General features: G+C 48.5%; 1 protein-coding gene across 1 annotated transcript; it reads left to right on the forward strand.

The window, feature by feature from the left end:
- Positions 1-1244: 1244 nt before the first annotated feature.
- Positions 1245-3404, forward strand: LOC100191889 (uncharacterized). The gene has a single exon (NM_001371770.1). The coding sequence runs from the start codon at positions 1575-1577 to the stop codon at positions 3024-3026; it is 1452 nt and encodes a 483-aa protein (NP_001358699.1). The 5' UTR covers positions 1245-1574; the 3' UTR covers positions 3027-3404.
- Positions 3405-20424: the final 17020 nt, after the last annotated feature.

A 20424-nucleotide genomic window follows, 5' to 3' on the forward strand; every position in this document is an offset into this window, starting at 1 on the left:
TATGAGTGTCTGAGCCGCTCTTGACCGTGGGCACGACTGATATACCAGTTTTACACTCTACAGAGGCTGCACATCTTTAACCACAAGTCGTGTTACCTATTTTTCATAGGGATCGCGACTTCCCATTGATCTCTACTGAGGAGACGAGGCAGAGTCCCACTACAAGGACTATCCAAAGTTCCACTACTATGGAAAAACCCGCTACGGATTCAGCAAAAGGAAGCATATGCCTTTTTCCACGAACTGTAAACCCATCGTAGTAATTACCGTCAACACCATGCTTGCGTGACTCACTCCCTGCTTTCCCCTTTCAGGTAAGGATCACTCATCATCAATCCAAAATTCCAAACTATAACGGACAAGTCAACCTTGTGTTCTCAATCATATCTTCCCATTCTTCCGTAAAATATACATTAGTCATAATAATCTTGTAATGTCATTAATTATTAGAACTAATTAACTAAACTAGGAGTAGATGTGTCTATTTGCATATGCAAAATATTCAACCGAAAGCTCGTTTTTGGTGCCTTCGTGCATATGCAAATATTCAACCGAAATCTCGCTGTGGCCATGTGCTCTAGCTTCGAGGGATTTACGCAGAGACCAGAAGGCATGGCGATAACGTTAACGTATGTGAACGCATCCATGCCCTAGCTAGCTATGGATCCACTCGCGAAGCAAGTGACGTCCACGCGCATTCGGGTTTGAACGAGAACGCATGGTAAAACCTCCGGATTCCCGCCGTTCTTGCAGACCGCAACCATGTCTAATGTGTGTTGGTGTTGCAGCATTTACATTTCAATAAAACAGGACCCAAATCCGTCTTTTTTTTTGGTCTCAGAATCAAGTTTCGGTCGCACACAGAGCATTGTTGTAGTGGTAGAAACGCTCAAATCCAATGGGTTAAGCAACTCTACTTTCTACGTAACCTCGGACAGTGTTAAAATAACACGGGCTCGCGAACCCCACACCCGACCGATCCCTCCCGGGAATAAACAAGACAAAGCCGGCGCTCCCCAATCAAACGCCCCGGCCCCAACCAACGCTGCGTCATCTGGTAAGCGCGCGCCTACCATTCGGACCAGGCATTCCCACGGGGCGACCGTGTCTTCTTCCTCGTGCTTGGCTAGTTACACGCACCATCGTCGTCGCCATCGCTACCCCTGCCTCCTTCCCCGTCTGTTTATATCTACTCCCTGCAGGGGCAGCAGCAATAAGTTCGCGGTCGCCTTTCTCTCCTCTCTGCCCCCATCGCAAAAGAGCTAGAAGCCAGAACAGCACAGCACCACGAGCGCCGATATATAAAGAGGCTCCGTCACCCGTACCGAATTACCAACCCAACCAGACCTGTACGGGGCTCAAAACCGCGTGGAGGATCGTGGGGTACCAGCGAACAGCACCAGCGAGGCCTCGGCCGACAGCGCTGGAGCTCCCTCTACCTAGCTGCCCAGCGGAATCTCTTCTTCATGTCCGGTGGTATAACAAGCCATTGAGGAGAGCCGGCGGAGCTTCGATCAGGCAGGGCGGAGCGAGAAATTGAGCTGAGAGAGAGGGGGATTCATCATAGTTCACCCATGGTTGTGCTTATGCAGAAGCCGTGGCTGCCCGTCGACCTGCGGCTGCCGGCGGGGCCGCAGGCGTCGCTGGGGATCCTGGCGTTCGAGGCGGCGGCGGCCATGTCCAAGCTGCTGTCGCTGCACCGTTCATTGTCGGACCCGGAGGTCTCCCGGCTGCGGTCCGACGCCATGCGCTCGCCGGGCGTAGCGTACCTCAACTCCACCGACCAGGCGTTCCTCCTCAAGCTGGCCTGCGCCGAGCTGGTCGTGTCGCTGGACACCGCCGCCGCCGCCGTCGCGCGCCTCGGCCTGCGGTGCGGCCTCGACTTCGGCGGCGTGTACGCCTGCCTCAAGGCCGGCACCCCCGACGCGCGCCTGGACCCGCTCCTGGCCAAGGGGCTCAGGGTGAAGGCCAAGAAGATGGAGCGCCTCGTCGCCGCCACCGCCAAGCTCTGCTCCGAGATGGAGACGCTCGACGAGCTGGAATCCGCCGACCGGAAGTTGAACGTCCGGGGCTGGAGTCGACTCAGCGGCCCGATCCCGCAGCAGCCACAGGCGGCGGCCCAGCAGCAGCAGCAACAATTGACCGGGGATTCACCTGGCGCGGAGTCGCTCCGGCAAGAGCTCAAGACGCAGCAGCTCAAAGTGAAGCGCCTCAAGGACGAGTCCCTGTGGAACCAGAGCTACAAGAAGGCCGTAGGCCTCATGGCGCGCGCCGCCTGCGCGCTGTTCGTCCGCATCTGCTCCATCTTCGGCCCATTCGTCGCTGGCCTCCCGCCGCCGCTGCCGTCGGCCAGCACGGACAGCGTCCAGACCCGGCTGTCGAAGCTGCTGCACCCGCGGTCGGCGAAGGCGAAGGCGTCGTCCGGGCCGATCACGCGTCGGGACGGCCCGTCCCGCGTGCACCCGCCGATGAGCAACTCGTGCCCGATCATCGGGCGGCACCCGCCGGGCCAGAAACCCCCCACCAACTGGCGCAAGGTCCTGGACGCGCCGCCCAGCACCGTCGGCGGCGCGGGGCTGGACCAGCAGTACGCGAACGTGATCGCGTCCGCGGAGGAGCTGCTGCGCATGGAGGCCGAGGGCCGCCAGGAGGAGGCCTCCGCGGAGCGCGCCGAGATGTACGAGATGCTCCCGGCGAAGCTCCGCGCGGCGGTCCGGTCGAAGCTGCGGGAGTGGTGGCGCGACCCGGGCCCGCTGGACGAGGGCCTGGCGCGCGGGTGGAAGGACGCGGTGGACCGCATCATGGCGTGGCTGGGTCCGATGGCGCGCGACACGGTGCAGTGGCAGGCGGAGCGGAACATGGACCGGACGCGCCGGTTCGACGGCGCCCCGCGCGTGTACGCGCTGCAGACGCTGCGGTGGGCGGACAAGGACAAGGCCGAGGCGGCCATCGTCGAGGTGCTCGTCGCGCTGAGCTGCATCTGTTGGTACGAGGAGCGCCGGCGAGGCTCCGTCCGTCTCGGTTGAACCATTCAACGCATTCTTTCCCCTCGCTCGATCAGATCGGTCGTGGCGGGTGGCCGTTTCTTCCTCTTCTCTCCTGCGTTTGTCAAATATTTGATTTGAAGAGTTGATTTTTTGAGCCGGTAGTAGAAGAATTAGAAGTTAGAACGGGGTGGTGATGCGTTGAACGGGTTAGGAAGGAAGGAGACACAGCAGCAGCAGCAATACTTGAAACGAAATCGATGGTTGGTATGCGCGTTGGGGTGGCTGTCAGCGGCGTGACGCCGACACGTGGGGGCCTCGCTTCCCACTCTCCCGTCGGTCTCACGCCAGTGACAGAGTCCGGTGTACAACACAGCGTCACGAGGATTGTGTAATATATATACTACGATTGATTCTTTGAAATTCGTCCCGTCTGAGTAGAGTATGTAACCCGCTGTTGCTTTTTTCCTTTCTGCTGCCTCCCAACAATTGACAAAGTAATCCTAGCCTCAAAATCTGTATCAACAACGAACAGAATAATTGAACAAAGTTAGGTCTTGTTCGGTTATTTCTATTATACATGAATTGAATGTGATTGAAAAAAATTTAGAAGAATTTTAACTTACTTGTGATTTAAACCTACTCAATCCCACATAATTCATATAGATTGAGAGCTAACCGAACAAACCCTAAGTTGGACCAGGCTAGGTATCCGGCCGCCCAACTAACGACACCCCTTTTTTGGTTAGAAGGAAATTGAAGGGAACTGAGAATCGGTGGGGAAATTAAGCCATTTCTCTCTTAACCCCTTTTAATCCTCTTCTAACCAAACAAGCCTTTAGTGCATGCTAAAATTATTAAAGCCGATTAGTCCGTTAATTACACACACCACACATCTAAAGGCGGGTTACCGCAAAAGAGGCGCATCTAGGTCATGTTTCTTGTGGTACTAATGTACATTGTATGTATGCTCTTTTAACTCTAACGCACATCAAACTTTTGTCTTGGATCCACAACACAAAACAGGTAAATTAGGGTGGGTTTGGTTGCAATGACAACACGGGGCGGGATGGAACGATCCATCAAATAAGGTTATTTGGTTCAGAGTCAAGGGTTGGGACATGACTATCATAATGTTGCCTCAATTGTCCTTCAAAATTGGAGGTACGAGAGATGACGCCAGAGAACGTCTCTGTCCTGTCCCGCAACCAAACATATCCTGGTTGCAATAACAGGACGGAACGATCCTTCAAATAAGTTTGTTTGGTTCAGGGTCAAGAGTTAAGACAGAACTATCCCAGTGTTATCTCCGGTTATCCCTCGAATTTTAAGGGATAAGCGAGGATACCAGGGGACGTCCCTGTACTAACTCTCCCGCAACCAAACGCACCCTTAATTTCCCCCTTAATCCCTCTGATCCTCCCTCTGATCCCGACAAGATTTGAGTTCCTAAACTATCCTTTCATTTCCTTATCCACCAAACCAGACCTCAAAGTAAAAAAAAAACGTGGCATCCCAAACCTGTTCTGGTTACTGACTGAATTCAATGCTGTGTTTACTATAACTATGTGCGGCAACGCTGATTATCAAACAGCCCAGCTTAGTAGCTTACGTCAAGATTCGTGAAGGGTATCCATCCGCCAATGATGTGAGAGAGAGGGAGAAGGAAGCGGTGAATGCAGGTGGACACACATGCCATCTGCAGATAACACTAGAGTTACAACACAGGGTTTTTGTGAGAATGTATTTCTGACTGAATTCAGTAATACACTTGCACTCCTCCATTGCTAGCTCCTAATAATGGCATCGCGCCCAACACCTCGCGTTGACGTGGTTATACAAATCACCGCCGCAGATTAGCAGTTGCAGGAGGCCATAAACAAAACAAAGTGGTGGTTCACTGACCAGGCGAGCATAAAGAAGCATTTGCGAAAGAAGAACCTACAGGCAAATATAAAGAAATGGGTCCTGCCGCTAGCTAGGGCGGGAGCGGGATGGCGTAATTCACATGGCTCGAAGTTTATATTATATACTAGTACTTAGATTATGGCGGGATGGCGTAATTCACATGGCTCGAAGCTTATATTATATACTGGTACTTAATTAGTTTATTGCTCCACTGCGCATCTACACAAACCATGCATGGGAAAGAAGTTAAATTGCCGGTCAAAGCAGCAACAGCCTACCAGTAGTTAGTAGGTAGGTCAGGCTCAGGCTACAGCGAGGACATGCATTTTCTAAACCCTAAACAGTGACTAGCACTCTAGCAGTCGCTAATCCTGTGCGTGCGAAGGCTTATCTATAAGGAGCACACGCATCGTGCAGCTGGAGTTTTGTTCCAGTCAACCTCCGCTGGGGGGATCTTCGAGACGCACTCGGAGGGTTGGCCGCATTTGGTGGCCACCGATCGTAGAGTCTACAGAGACATCGGACTGTTTTGTGCAGTTGACGGCCAGAATGGATGTGCATGTATGGTTAGGGTTGAACGCTCGATTTGATTCGTTAGTAGCTCATAGGGCTGTTTCTGACTGTTTGGAGGCATAAGGCGAAACGAAGGCTATATATATATATATATATATATATATATATATATATATATATATATATATATATATATATATATATATATATATATATATATATATATATATATATATATATATATATATATATATATATATATATTAGGTATGTGCTCATGCGTTGCCATGAGAGTTAAAATTTAGTACAAAACATAGATACGGAACGACAAACATCATTATGATATGTAAAACTCATGTGACAAAATATCACCGTAACATTAATATTATATTGACGATGTAAATATGTAATATCACTATAAATACACCGACTCAAATAGAATGAACTGATATCAAACAAACATTATATTATTGTATAAATTATTTCTAAAGAATCAATATAGAATTTTAAATGATAGTTCAGACATTGTGATTACCCATTGGTAGGTGAAGCAAGGGAGAGGTGGAGGAGAGGAAGAGACCTAAGCGTTTTCGCATATGAAGCACGACGTATGAAGACATGAGTTTACAAGGTTTTCAAGTTCCAAGGAAGTAGCACATGTCTCTTTACACTCATTTGTGTTACAGAAGAGAGAACACAAGCACAATCAGCAATCTTTTATGGTAGTAGTAGTAGTAGCAGATGTCGTTTGTTGGCCACAGATATAGATAGGATGTCTGATCGTTCAGCCAAGACCTTGAAGCAACACACCATCGTTGCCTAGCACAAATCCTTTGTTGTCATCAAGGAACCTGTGGCAGTGTCATGATTACAAAATGTTTCTGACAAGCAAGAGAGCAGCAACATCAATATGATTACTTGACGGAGTAGAGGTTGGCAACGATAGCCTTGTCGTGCACGCAGCTCTTCCCTTTGTTTGTAATCTTGTGCAACACGTTGCTGCCACAAGCTGCCCAAGCCTCCTCCTGAAGCAGTGTAGTGCATAGAAATTCATAGAAAACCATACAGGCCAAGAGATTGAACTGAATTGCCAAGAGATTTACCTATGAGCGGTAGACCACATCAAGGATCCCAAACCATCGGCTCTGCACCTGCACCTCCTCAAAGTCTTCAGTTATCTACACATAGATTGACACAAAGCAATTAGCGCTCGCTGCAGCTTCTTCTGTTCTAGCTAGCCACCTACATGACTGTTCCTATACTGAGGAAGAGCCCACCACCGCGCAACAGCAACCAAGTCAGGTAATGAGAAACAGAAATTTGTTATGAGAAGAAGAAGCTAATATACACCAAATAATTCTTTGGTGTGTAATCAGTCTATGCATTTAGCTTGTATCTAGCTTGTATAGTGTTTATACAGTCTATGCATCTAGCTTGTATAAACTGGATCATTTGGACATAGCTAATTAGTTTATACACAATTTATCAGATTATACAAGCTAATTTATAAATTTTATCAGATTTGGACACAGTTTATAGTGTTTATACGGTCTATGCATCTAGCTTGTATAAACTGGATTATTTGGACAGAGCTAATTAGTTTATACACAATTTATCAGATTGCTCTTCAGTTTATACACACTCTATACAAATTATTTTATAGAAATCTGAATTATTTGGAGCTAATTTATACAGTTTATACATAGAGCACCCTTGAAAGCCACATTCACATGAAAGCAGTATACACAGAACTTACACACCGAAGAATTATTTGGCGTAGAATTCAGATTGTTTCAGTGAAATTGATGATACTGTATTTGGACCCTGGACCTTCACAAGTTATAGTACGAACTAAACATCCAGCAGCATGGGCAAAAAATCTATTTAATTCACTAAACAAGAGATATTAACCAAATTTCTACAGCTGAAAAAAATGGCCCTTAGTCAACAAAATCCCTTTCTAGCATTGAATTCACCACGCATGAACAAAGCGTTGGTAATTTGCACACCCTGTGGTGACAACTTCGTAGAGTGGCTAAATGAATTGTTCCTATAGCCATCAGGCTAATGCCTTGCACATTTCTCAGGCAACATAATTCATGTTACTGGAATATTCAATAGGAAGAACGTCTTGTTTTTCAACTCAGAAGTGTATCGACTTCAGCAACGAACGGATCAAAGACCTGCCAGGCACAACACTGCCGGCACCAGGCACCATGATCAAATGCAAGTACAGCATCAGAGCGGAGCGAACCCCTTACATATTTGCTAATTGCTACTCGTAAAGGTGTACATAGAATATGTTTACTAATTTTGCCTTAGATACCATCAGATAAGTATTATGGCACTGCTACACATCTCATGCAGATGGAGCTGTTCTCCGCAAATCAGGCAGCCCCAATCAGCAAGGATGAGGGCGCTACCTACTCAATTTGCCCCATTCTTCTTTCTCAACAGATCAGCTCGACGCTTAGCCTCCCTCTCTGCTGTCTGGACATAAAACTCTGCCCCGAGCATGTCATTTATCTCTACATTTGATGACACACTTGCTTCCATGGTTTCGATTATCAGTTCGACGGTCAGAGTGAATCCTAGGGCTGAGAGCACACGTACAGAATTGGCAAGCCGGCAAATATGCTTCCTTGTCTCTAATGGGGTGAAATTTTCTGCTTCAGTGCTGAACCCCTGCTGACCTCCTGTCGTTTTTGGTTTTTCACCCACCACAACATGCTCACCAACCCAGATAAATCCATTGCAATCAAGAATCAAGTCGACATTGTACTTTTCAAGATGATGAAAATGCTGCTTCTTACGTTTAACCAAGTATGGAGCTACCATCAACAATTGACCCCTCTCTAGCTGTACTTTTCAAGATGGTGAAGCCCTTCCACGCATGAACAGCTTCGGTTACCTCGTTCATGTAGATCTTCGACATCCTCGTCATACCATTTGTCCAGTCAACCTTCAAGAACACATGTCCTTTTTCAGGAGCCTTGGCCACCAACCGCTCTCATCTTTCTTGTTCTGGTAGCATATGAATTTATATCTCATCTTTCTTGATCTCTCCCTTTCTGAGAAGGATAACCATCACTCTCACCATACCTACAAAGAAAATCAGATTTAGATGTATCGCAAATAAAGAAAACAAGAACATTTAAACCCACAAAATATTGAGAGCTACAAGTTTGAATAGCATAAATATAATAGAAGTAAGAAATAGCATGCCCTCTATAGGAAAGCATAAAAACATTGCACTGTAGTTGCTGCATCATCGTGAGCGATGTCTAACAGTAAAGGATTTAATAGAATGAGTCTGATAAAATTTGACCCATCATATGAAGTATGGTTTATATGTACATAGGGGAAAAAGGATACTGCCAGTATTTTCTTGGAAGAACAGAATGGTTGGGCTTGCATCTTGTGGAGAAATGCTATGGCAGCTCTCTGTAGCAGCATGTGGTCTTCAGCAGAGAGAAAATCTGGTGCTGCACTTCAGCAGGCCATGCATTTCTCCTACAAAGTGTGACCTTATCAAGATCTTTAGCCAATACGATCATTCAATGAAGTGAAGGCAGATGTTGCAAACAGTGCCAGCTCTGTCAAGGTGATCTTCAAGAGGCGCATGGATGCTGAGGCAGCGTTTGCAGGTGCTGGGAAGATCAGTGCCCTTGGACCTGCCCTTGTGAGCTTTCGTCTCACTGACTTCCCAGCTAGTGCTTCAGGAAATAAAGCTTCCCATGTTGCATCAAAGAGTGAATAGTGTTGCTTGACCAGTGAGGTAAAAACGGCTTTCGTCTCACTGACTTTCGATCTAGATCTGACCACCTTGCTCTTGCTCCAATCTGCGGGCAGAAAAAGGAGGTAGACAAATTAGAAGAGAAATCACAAAGAAGCATAGATCGAGAAGCTGAGATCCTGGTCACTCACTGAAGAATACGGTGATCTGCTCCTGCTCTGCATGCCTTCGGGCGCCATCACCACCAGCCTGAATGGGCCGACGCCGCACGAGTCCGACAAGGAGGTGTCCTTCTCCACGCACGCGTGCAGCTTGTGAGGATCATGCAGCCACTCGGGGTCTAGCTCCTCAACGTCCTCTAGGCTCTTCAGCACCTCGAACACAACCTCCATGTCTGTCTGCAAAAAGATAGGAGTAATATGATGCAATGAATTACTAAAATAAATTTTATAGAGGCTAGATCATGGTCTACAGTAATATAAAAACAACAAACGAAACCTATAGTAAACATCATTAATATAACTAACTGAGAATAGACAATGAGATACCTGAAGACTATGTCAGTTGTGCCTCGTTGCAGCGGTAAGAAATATCTTGATAGAACATGGATTACATTTTCCATTAGTTTGGTGTCATTTTGCTCTTTAGCATGTTGCTGCAAATGGAGAGAATCATAACCAGGTAGCTAGAAAAAATGGGTACCAGAAGACTTTTTTAACAAAATAACAATAGATAATGAGCAGAACCAATCATTGGTGTTAAATAGTATGCTTCCATAAAGCCTTCAATCATGCATTCATCACATTACCTTAATCAAACCGAATTTTTTTGTCATGATGGAGGGTCAAACAGAAACAGGCACAAAGATTTTTTTTAGGTGGGTATGTGTCACACTCGGTTTTAGAAGGCAAACCGAATGCGAACCATGTACGTGCCAGGATCAGTTATTCACGTACACAGCAGTTACATAATATGGACATCATCACACAGTGCTCAAAATAGTATTAATAAGGGAAATAGTCGATTACATCATACGTCTGAGACGTCCATATAGTTCTTACAATAAATCAAAGTGCGGAAAAGAAACGTAGATAACGCGGCCTTCACAGGCAGCCGACTGGGGGTTGCCGCTAACCCACACCTAGAACTCGTCGTAGTCTTGGAACTCCTGGAAGTCTCCTTCCACAGCTTCATCTTCGCCTGAGCAGTGGTTGCAATGCTGACAACCTGGGGGGGGTTTGGTGTGTAGAGCAAGGGTGAGTACACATCAACATACTCAGCAAGTATCCTGTTTGGCTGTAGTGGACTAGCTTTATGTGGGGATAAGTCAAGCAGTTGCTTTTAGTTGGTCAGGTTATTACTTACTAGTAGAAAGCCAGGTTTTAACATTAACCCAAGTTATTAGCCCAATGTATCCTTTCCAAACAGAAAGAATACCACTTACCAATACCATAATCGTAATCAGAACCATCAATCTCATTGCCACCTGTACCAAAGTATCTCTGATCAAGTATCACTAATCACTGGAGCTCCCTTGGCCGCTCATAACCGCGAGCACGGCTGATATATCAGTTTCATAACACTCTGCAGAGGTTGCGCACTTTACCCACAAGCCGTGATTCCCTCTCTAGCCCGGGCTTGCAAGACCCTTATTCACTCCCGAGGTGAATGGCCAGGGATTCACTACGAAGCCTTTACAAAGATTCCCCGGGGCTGTAGCCTCCCGTTAGGTTTCCTAAATGTACCGCACTCCTCCCCAAGGGACAAATCAACCTTGGCAGAGCGAGCCGCATACACCGAGCCCCATTGACGGCACGACGGCTAAGCGAACTACACCCCGGTTCCTCTAATTATTCAGCTAAGGGCGTCCCACTCCACCCTCATGGTTGCACTGTTTTCCCGGGCGGTCATCCAACGAACAGGTCCTTACGGAGAGGCACTCGAGAAACCGCTCGAGCCCCCTAAAGTATCACCAGCCCAACATCATAATCATAGAGGCAACATCGTATCATAAGTGTTCACATCATGTTTATTGATTAAAGTAAAGCAATAGCATGAATCTAACCATAGTAACCCCAAAAGGTAGTCAAGGATAAGGTAAATAGAAAGCTAGTCAATCCTTAGGTTGTTCATGGTATGCGGGTTGATGAATTATAAAGTAAATAGGACATAATAGGTCAGAGGACACTTGCCTCCACCAACCGACTGCTGCTCAGGGGCTTCTCCTGCGAATTCCTCGGGCTCTTCGACCGGATCGTTCTCTATGCGATTGCAAACATACATACATCCATCCACATTTAATACAAAAGAACAGTACACCATACAAGGGAACAAATAAAGTGAGTATGCATCAAGTATGACATTCCATATCGCATTTGTTATGGTTAGAAAGAAACGGGAAAGGGTCTCGCAGGGGGTTAAATCTTATGCACTAACGATCAATTACAATTGGTTCTTAACAAAAGAATTCCGTTATATGCACTAGTGGGAACCTAATCATTTTAAGTTGTTCAACAGCGCACGAGATAAACAATTAACTACATAAATCAATTAGCATAACGGATTTTTAAATTAAGCTTCATATTTCAATAACATTAACAATGATTAGCCTACCTAAAATAAAATAGCTATGATCACAGAAAGTAAATAAAATAAAATAATAAAATAATAAAAAAACAGAGGGGGGGGGGGGCGGTTGAACCGGCCCTAGGGGCGGTTGAACCGGCCCTAGGCAGGGCGGCCGAGCTGGGCGGCCGGGGCGGCTGAGCCGGCCCGGTTGAACCGGCGGCCAGGCGAGCGCGCGGGGGGGGGGGGGGGGGGTCGGGGTGGCCAGGCGGCCGAGCCGGCCAAGCGGCCAGGCGGGCACGCGACCAGGGCGGCCAAGCGGGCGGCCGAGGGCGGCCAGCGGGGGGGTTGGGGTGGCCGGGGGCGCGGCCAAGGCCGGCCGGGGGCCAGGGGCCAGGCGGGCGCGCCAGGGCGCGGCCGGGCGGGCGGCCAGGGCGAGCCGGCCATGGCGGCGGCCATGGCGCCGAGCGGCGAGGGGAAAGGGGAGGGGGGATGGGGGGGGAGGGAGGAGAGGGGGAGGGGGCCTCACCGGCGACGGGGACGGGGACGGGGCGGGGCGGCCGAGCGGGGCGGCCGAGCGGCGACGGGGCAGGGGGCGGCTTAGGGCAGGGGTAGGGGCGGCGCTAGGGAGAGAATGAGAGAAAATGAGAGGGAGAGGGTTTGGGGAAAAAGGGGAGGTGGGGGGGCGGCATGGGCCAATTGGGCCCAAGGGGGGGGGCGCCAGGGGCGGCTGGGCCGGCCGGGGTCGGCCCACGGCGCGGGAGAGAGAGAAAAAGAGGAGAGAGAAAGAGAGAGAAAAAGAAAGAAAAGATCTTCTCCTTATTTTCGAAATCCGATCTTCCTACATGAATGCATTTGCACTTTCAAAGCAATCAAAAGAAATGCAAGGTTCGGCATGGTGCATCAAACAACATAAAGTATTTAGGGTTTTTCTTACACGGGAAATCCAAACCGAATCCCGCTAGAACTTTGGAAAAGGCCAAGGTTTAGCGAAGGGAAAAAGAAAAAGAAAAGGTAACACCCGAATTTTGGCGAGTAAAGAAAAGAAAAAATTCGACTGCAAAATTCGGGGCGTTACAAACCTATCCCCCTTAAAAGAATCTCGCCCTCGAGATTCAGGGCTGGCTAGCAAAGAGCTCTGGGTACTTGGCCACTAGATCATCTTCACGCTCCCAGGTTGCTTCTTCCTCAGAGTGGTGATTCCATCTGACTTTGCACATTCTGATGGTCTTCCTTCGGGTGACTCGGTCTGCAACCTCAAGGATTTGCACTGGCTTCTCAACGTAGGTCAAGTCCTCCTGGACCTCAAGACCTTCCACTAGCAACTGCTCTTCTGGCACACGCAAGCACTTCTTCAACTGAGACACATGAAAGACATTATGCACAGCAGACAAACTCTCTGGCAAACTGAGCTGATAGGCCACTTCTCCTCGTCTTGCAAGAATCTGATACGGACCAATGTAGCGGGGTGCTAGCTTGCCTTTCACTCCGAATCTTCTGACTCCTCTGATCGGTGACACTTTCAGATAGACAAAGTCTCCGACTTCAAAACTCAGCTCTCTTCTTCTTGTGTCTGCATAGCTTCGCTGCCTCGATTGCGCTATCTTCAGATTCTCTCGGACCATCTTGATGTTCTCTTCGGCTTCAAGCAAAATGTCTGGCCCAAACACTTGCTTTTCTCCAGGCTGGTCCCATTGCAACGGAGTTCTACAACTCCTTCCATAAAGCGCTTGAAACGGTGACATCTTCAAACTGGCCTGATAACTGTTGTTATAGGAAAACTCTGCATAAGGCAACCGCTTATCCCATCCGGACTGATCTTGCAACGCACAGGCTCTCAACATGTCTTCGAGAATTTGATTAGTCCTTTCGGTCTGGCCATCCGTCTGCGGATGATAAGCTGAACTGAAATTCAGATGCGTGCCCAAGGCTTCATGCAACTGCTGCCAGAAATGAGAGGTGAACTGCGTTCCTCTATCTGACACTATCTTCTTTGGCACACCATGAAGACAAACGATCCGAGACATATACAATTCTGCCAATACTGCACTGTTGTAGTTGGTCTTGACAGGTATGAAGTGGGCTGACTTGGTCAAACGGTCCACCACTACCCAAATAGAATCGTAGCCGGCTCGAGTGCGAGGCAATCCGACTATGAAATCCATACCAATTTCATCCCATTTCCACTGAGGGATCTGCAACGGTTGCAACAATCCAGCAGGTCTCTGGTGCTCTGCCTTAATTCTTCGACAACTATCGCACATAGCCACATGCTCTGCGATTTCCCTCTTCATTCCGTACCACCAGAATTTCTTCTTCAGATCCTGATACATCTTCTCACTGCCAGGGTGAATCGAATAGGCTGTCTCATGAGCTTCCTTAAGGATCAACTCCCGAATGGACTGGACATTGGGAACACACAAGCGGTCTTTGAACCATATCACGCTTTCTGCATCTTCTCGAAAATCTTTGCCTCTGCCATCTAGAATCAGTCGCCGGATCTCATTGATCTTCTCATCATTCTTCTGCGCTTCTTTGATTTCGCGCTCCAAGGTAGGTTCCAACTCGACTGTGACTCCTCGCGAATTGTTCAGAATTCCGAGACTCAACCTGTCAAACTCCTTGGCCAACTCATAAGGCATCGGACGAGCAACCATCAGATTGACTTGACTCTTTCTGCTCAAAGCATCTGCCACTACGTTTGCTTTGCCTGGATGGTAATGAATCTCCAACTCATAATCTTTGATCAACTCTAACCATCTTCGTTGCCTCATGTTCAATTCTGACTGAGTGAATATGTACTTCAGACTCTTGTGATCTGTGTAAACATCACATTTCTGTCCATACAGATAGTGTCTCCATGTCTTCAGTGCGTGAACCACTGCTGCCAACTCTAGATCATGGATTGGGTAATTCTTCTCATGAACCTTCAACTGTCGGGACGAGTAAGCCACAACTCTTCCCTCTTGCATCAACACACATCCCAAACCTGTGTAGCAAGCATCGCAATACACCGAGAAGGGCTTGTGCACATCAGGCAAGACTAGGACAGGCGCTGTAGTCAACTTATCTTTCAGCGCTTCAAAAGCCTCTTGACATTTCTGGGTCCACTTGAACTCAACTTTGTTGCCTAGCAACGCTGTCATTGGTTTCGCAATCTTCGAAAACCCTTCAATGAATCGCCGATAGTATCCGGCCATTCCAATGAAACTCTTGATTCCTCTAGCATCTGTTGGCGCTTTCCAGTTCAAAATGTCTGCCACTTTCTTCGGATCCACAGCCAATCCTTCCTTGTTGATTACGTGACCCAAGAACAGGACTTCACTGATCCAGAACTCACATTTGCTCAACTTTGCATACAACTGGTGCTCTCGCAATCTCTGCAACACCATCCTCAAATGATCCGCGTGCTCTTCTTCGCTTTGAGAATAAACCAGAATATCATCAATGAATACCACCACAAACTTATCAAGGTAATCCATGAATACACTGTTCATCAAGTTCATGAAGAATGCTGGCGCATTGGTCAAACCAAAAGACATCACTGTGAACTCATACAACCCATACTTGGAAATGAATGCCGTCTTCGGAATGTCCGAAGGTCGGATCCTGAGCTGATGATAACCTGACCTCAGATCAATCTTGGAGAACACACTGGCTCCTCTCAACTGGTCGAACAGATCTTCTATTCTGGGCAAGGGATACTTGTTCTTGATCGTGACCTCATTCAAAGCTCGGTAATCGATACACATCCTTTTGGTGCCATCTTTCTTTTCCACAAATAAGACAGGGGCGGACCAAGGCGAGGTGCTTGGCCGAATGTAACCTTTCTCTGACAGCTCATCAATCTGCTTCTTAAGCTCAACCAACTCTGGTCCGGATATTCTGTAAGCTCTCTTAAAGATAGGGGCGGTTCCAGGAAGAAGCTCTATAGCAAACTCAACTTTCCGCTCTGGTGGCATACCTGGTAAATCCTTTGGAAACACATCTGGGAATTCGGAAACAACCTTGATACTCTCGATCGGGTCTGCTTCACTGCTATCAACAGCCATCTGATAACAACTTCCTTTCTTTGGCTCAGGCGGGACTAACTCGGTCACCACTTCCTCTCCTAGTGGGGACACCAACTTGATTGTCCTTTTATCACAACTGATAGCTGCCTGATACTTATCTAGCCAATTCATCCCTAGGATGACATCTATTCCCTGAGTACCCATTACTATAAGGTTGGCGGGAAACGCTATCCCCCTTATTTTCACACTTATATTCAAACAAATGCTATCGGCTCGAATTCTACCACCGGCTGAGTCAATTTGAATGGGGGTTGACATGGTAGTAATTGGAAGATTATGTGCTTCTACCCATGATGCAGTAATGAAAGAATGCGTTGCTCCAGTATCAAATAACACTTCTGCAATATGGGAGTCGACTGGGAACATACCTACTATCATGCCGGGGGTCTCCTGAACTCCTTCAGCCTCCAAGTGATTCAGCCTTCCATGATTATAGCGCTGTTGAGGGCGATTGCCTGCTCTAGGCTGAGGCACATTCTGCTTCGCTGGGGCATTGGGGCCTGACTGCTGCTGGGCTGCCTTCTTCGGGCATTGCATCACCCAGTGGCCTTGTTCTCCACAGTGGAAACATGCTCTGTTTCCAACTTGAGCTGGTGCTGCCTGACTGTTCTGCTGATTTGCTGGGGCAGGAAGACGAGGGGCCTGCTGATTCTGCTTCTGAAACTGACCTCCTGACTGATTGCTCTGACGGTTCTGGTACTGATTCTAAGGGTACTGCCTTTGAAACTGCTGATGCTGCTGAGGTGGACGCTGGTTCTGCCTGAACTGCTGGGGTTGATTGCCTGAGAAACGAGGACGACTGCTGCTTCCAGACTGCGGTCCACTGATCTTGCGCTTACGATCTTCCATCTCCTTGCGCTTTCTCTCCGTCATGATCGCTCTATCAATCAGGTGCTGGAATGTCGGGAAGGTATGGTTCATCAGCTGATACTGCAGAGGGTCAACCAAGCCTCTCAGGAAACGGTATTGTCGCTTGGCGTCAGTGTTGACATCTTCAGGAGCATAGCGAGACAATTGCAGAAACCTGTCCCGGTACTCACTGACAGACAATGGCCCTTGCTTAAGGGCCAGGAACTCCTCCTTCTTCACTGTCATCAGACCTGCAGGGACATGGTACTGACGAAAGCTACCCCTGAATTCTTCCCAGGTGATGGCGTCGGGGTTGGCATGGGTGGCGAGGTAAGACTCCCACCATGATTGGGCTGCTCCTCTCAACAGACGGGGACCATACAGAACTTTCTCCCTGTCATCGCACTGAGCGGTATGCAACTCCCGCTCCACAGTGCGCAGCCAATCTTCAGCATCCATGGGGTCAGAAGAATGAGCGAACGTTGGTGGATGACCTCTCATGAATTCAGCACGCTTGTCTCTGGGCATCTGAGGCATCTGAGGCTGAGGTGGGGCCTGCTGCTGTTGCTGCTGCTGCTGCTGAATGGCGGCCAAAGTCTGACCGATGGCTTGAACTGCCTGAGTCTGCATCAGAAACATCTGCTCGATGGACATCGGGGGCGGGGGCGGCAGGTGCTGCTGCTGGGGCACCTCTTCCTGTTGAGCGGCTCGCTCCTGCTGAGCACGCCTTCCTCCTCTGCGCCTGTTCTCTGACATCTGCAGAACGCAACCACACATCAGAACTGATCTGGCAAATCTTGCAGCATAAGAAAAGAGTATAGAATTCTTCAACAGCACTGAACAGATGAGCATCTTCACTGATCTCCAACACAGACCACACAACTTCTCAGATAAAGAGGAAAGGAGAATAATGGGTTTCCCAACTATATAACTAACTTTATTAACATAATATGTAAACCAAAATGCAGGGGATACCCACACTCTGGTGACAATCATTACAAAGATCCAAACCAATCATAGTTCATCATGACAAACATAAATGCACAGGATATAGCAAACTACCCTGTCTAACTAAGACTAACTAAGACTGAGACTAACGCTAAGACTGAAGCTTATATGTATATATATTTCGTATTAATTACAAGATCCAACTCTAACGATCTATGGTTCTAGAGTTATCTTGGTCTTGCAGTCGGGATTGCCATAAGACTGGTGTCCACGCTGAGGTGAGCGGTACGGGTGCTGAGTCCCAACGGGAGCGGGGGAACCACCATCCAAGTGACGACGTTCCACGCGCTCAGCCCGCAACTGGGCGATCTCAGCACGAGCCCTACTCAGCTCGTCTAATGCATGGTCCAGCTCCGTGTTTAGCACGGCGGCTAGGTTGACTGTGCTGCTCAACCTAGGATTGCCCTCACCGACAGGTGAGACAATCACGCCTCCTGTGCTGCCAGATGGACGGCGGGGGTAATACTTCAGGTCAAGACCGTCAGCTGCCCCACCGAAAACCGAGCAGTAGTGCGAAAGCGCACGCCGTGCAGCGTCTTGCATGGCTGCCTCAGCTGAGTCCCGTTCAGAGATAGAATAATGCTCTGAGCAGGCCTCTGCACCCTGGAGACTGTTCTCCGGGCAGCGCACCAAGCAGGTTGCCTCCCAGCGGTCCGGGTAGACCCCGCGACTATGCTGGTAGACCACACAGCGATACTCGACGGACCAAGTATGCCGGTCAAATGCCCGACGTAGCAGGATGTCGAGCGCATCGTGGAAGTGACACCCGCGAGCAGCGTCGCGAGTGATGGGTCGAGCAACCCATCCTTCCGGCTCAGGGTTAGCAGAGAAGTCGGTGTCGTGGCTCGAGCTGTCGTCGCCATCTCCGTCGTCTGGGTCTCCTCCAGCAGCTGCTCCAGAAGCTGGGGCGCCCAGTGGTGGTGCAGGGGGCGGCTCCAGAGGAAGCACAGGGGAGCAGCTCCTCACGGACTCTATCTCCTGGTGGAGCGAGAAGGAAGAGCTCTGCTGCTCCTGTCGTCGACGCTCCTGCTCCTCACGCAGGCGGTGATGTAGTCTCTCCAAGTGGCTGGACTGTCCGGCCACGGGACGGCGAAGCGGACGCTCAGCAAGGCGGGAGGGTAAGAAGGGGATGACTGACTTTCGTGCAGTGTGTCTAAGTCGAGCCATCTATAAAAGACATCGCAAGCAAAAGGGTGAGAACAGAATTAATATGACCAGCAAATAATGAATCATAAGTAAAGGAAGGATTAGAATAAAACACAATTTTCAGCAAGGTATTATATATAGTAGAACATAGGTTTGGTCGGTATGACCAACTTTTGAAGGGATATCAAAGTCAAGGAAGAGGCAGAGGTCTATAGTCCTTAGAACGACCATTCTACTCTAGGTTAGCGGTCCTACAGTCAGCACGGCTTTGATACCACTTATGTCACACCCAGTTTTAGAAGGCAAACCGAATGCGAACCATGTACGTGCCAGGATCAGTTATTCACGTACACAGCAGTTACATAATATGGACATCATCACACAGTGCTCAAAATAGTATTAATAAGGGAAATAGTCGATTACATCATACGTCTGAGACGTCCATATAGTTCTTACAATAAATCAAAGTGCGGAAAAGAAACGTAGATAACGCGGCCTTCACAGGCAGCCGACTGGGGGTTGCCGCTAACCCACACCTAGAACTCGTCGTAGTCTTGGAACTCCTGGAAGTCTCCTTCCACAGCTTCATCTTCGCCTGAGCAGTGGTTGCAATGCTGACAACCTGGGGGGGGGGGGGTTTGGTGTGTAGAGCAAGGGTGAGTACACATCAACATACTCAGCAAGTATCCTGTTTGGCTGTAGTGGACTAGCTTTATGTGGGGATAAGTCAAGCAGTTGCTTTTAGTTGGTCAGGTTATTACTTACTAGTAGAAAGCCAGGTTTTAACATTAACCCAAGTTATTAGCCCAATGTATCCTTTCCAAACAGAAAGAATACCACTTACCAATACCATAATCGTAATCAGAACCATCAATCTCATTGCCACCTGTACCAAAGTATCTCTGATCAAGTATCACTAATCACTGGAGCTCCCTTGGCCGCTCATAACCGCGAGCACGGCTGATATATCAGTTTCATAACACTCTGCAGAGGTTGCGCACTTTACCCACAAGCCGTGATTCCCTCTCTAGCCCGGGCTTGCAAGACCCTTATTCACTCCCGAGGTGAATGGCCAGGGATTCACTACGAAGCCTTTACAAAGATTCCCCGGGGCTGTAGCCGCCCGTTAGGTTTCCTAAATGTACCGCACTCCTCCCCAAGGGACAAATCAACCTTGGCAGAGCGAGCCGCATACACCGAGCCCCATTGACGGCACGACGGCTAAGCGAACTACACCCCGGTTCCTCTAATTATTCAGCTAAGGGCGTCCCACTCCACCCTCATGGTTGCACTGTTTTCCCGGGCGGTCATCCAACGAACAGGTCCTTACGGAGAGGCACTCGAGAAACCGCTCGAGCCCCCTAAAGTATCACCAGCCCAACATCATAATCATAGAGGCAACATCGTATCATAAGTGTTCACATCATGTTTATTGATTAAAGTAAAGCAATAGCATGAATCTAACCATAGTAACCCCAAAAGGTAGTCAAGGATAAGGTAAATAGAAAGCTAGTCAATCCTTAGGTTGTTCATGGTATGCGGGTTGATGAATTATAAAGTAAATAGGACATAATAGGTCAGAGGACACTTGCCTCCACCAACCGACTGCTGCTCAGGGGCTTCTCCTGCGAATTCCTCGGGC

Source organism: Zea mays, chromosome 3, assembly GCF_902167145.1.
Source record: "Zea mays cultivar B73 chromosome 3, Zm-B73-REFERENCE-NAM-5.0, whole genome shotgun sequence".
Taxonomy (NCBI): domain Eukaryota; kingdom Viridiplantae; phylum Streptophyta; class Magnoliopsida; order Poales; family Poaceae; genus Zea; species Zea mays.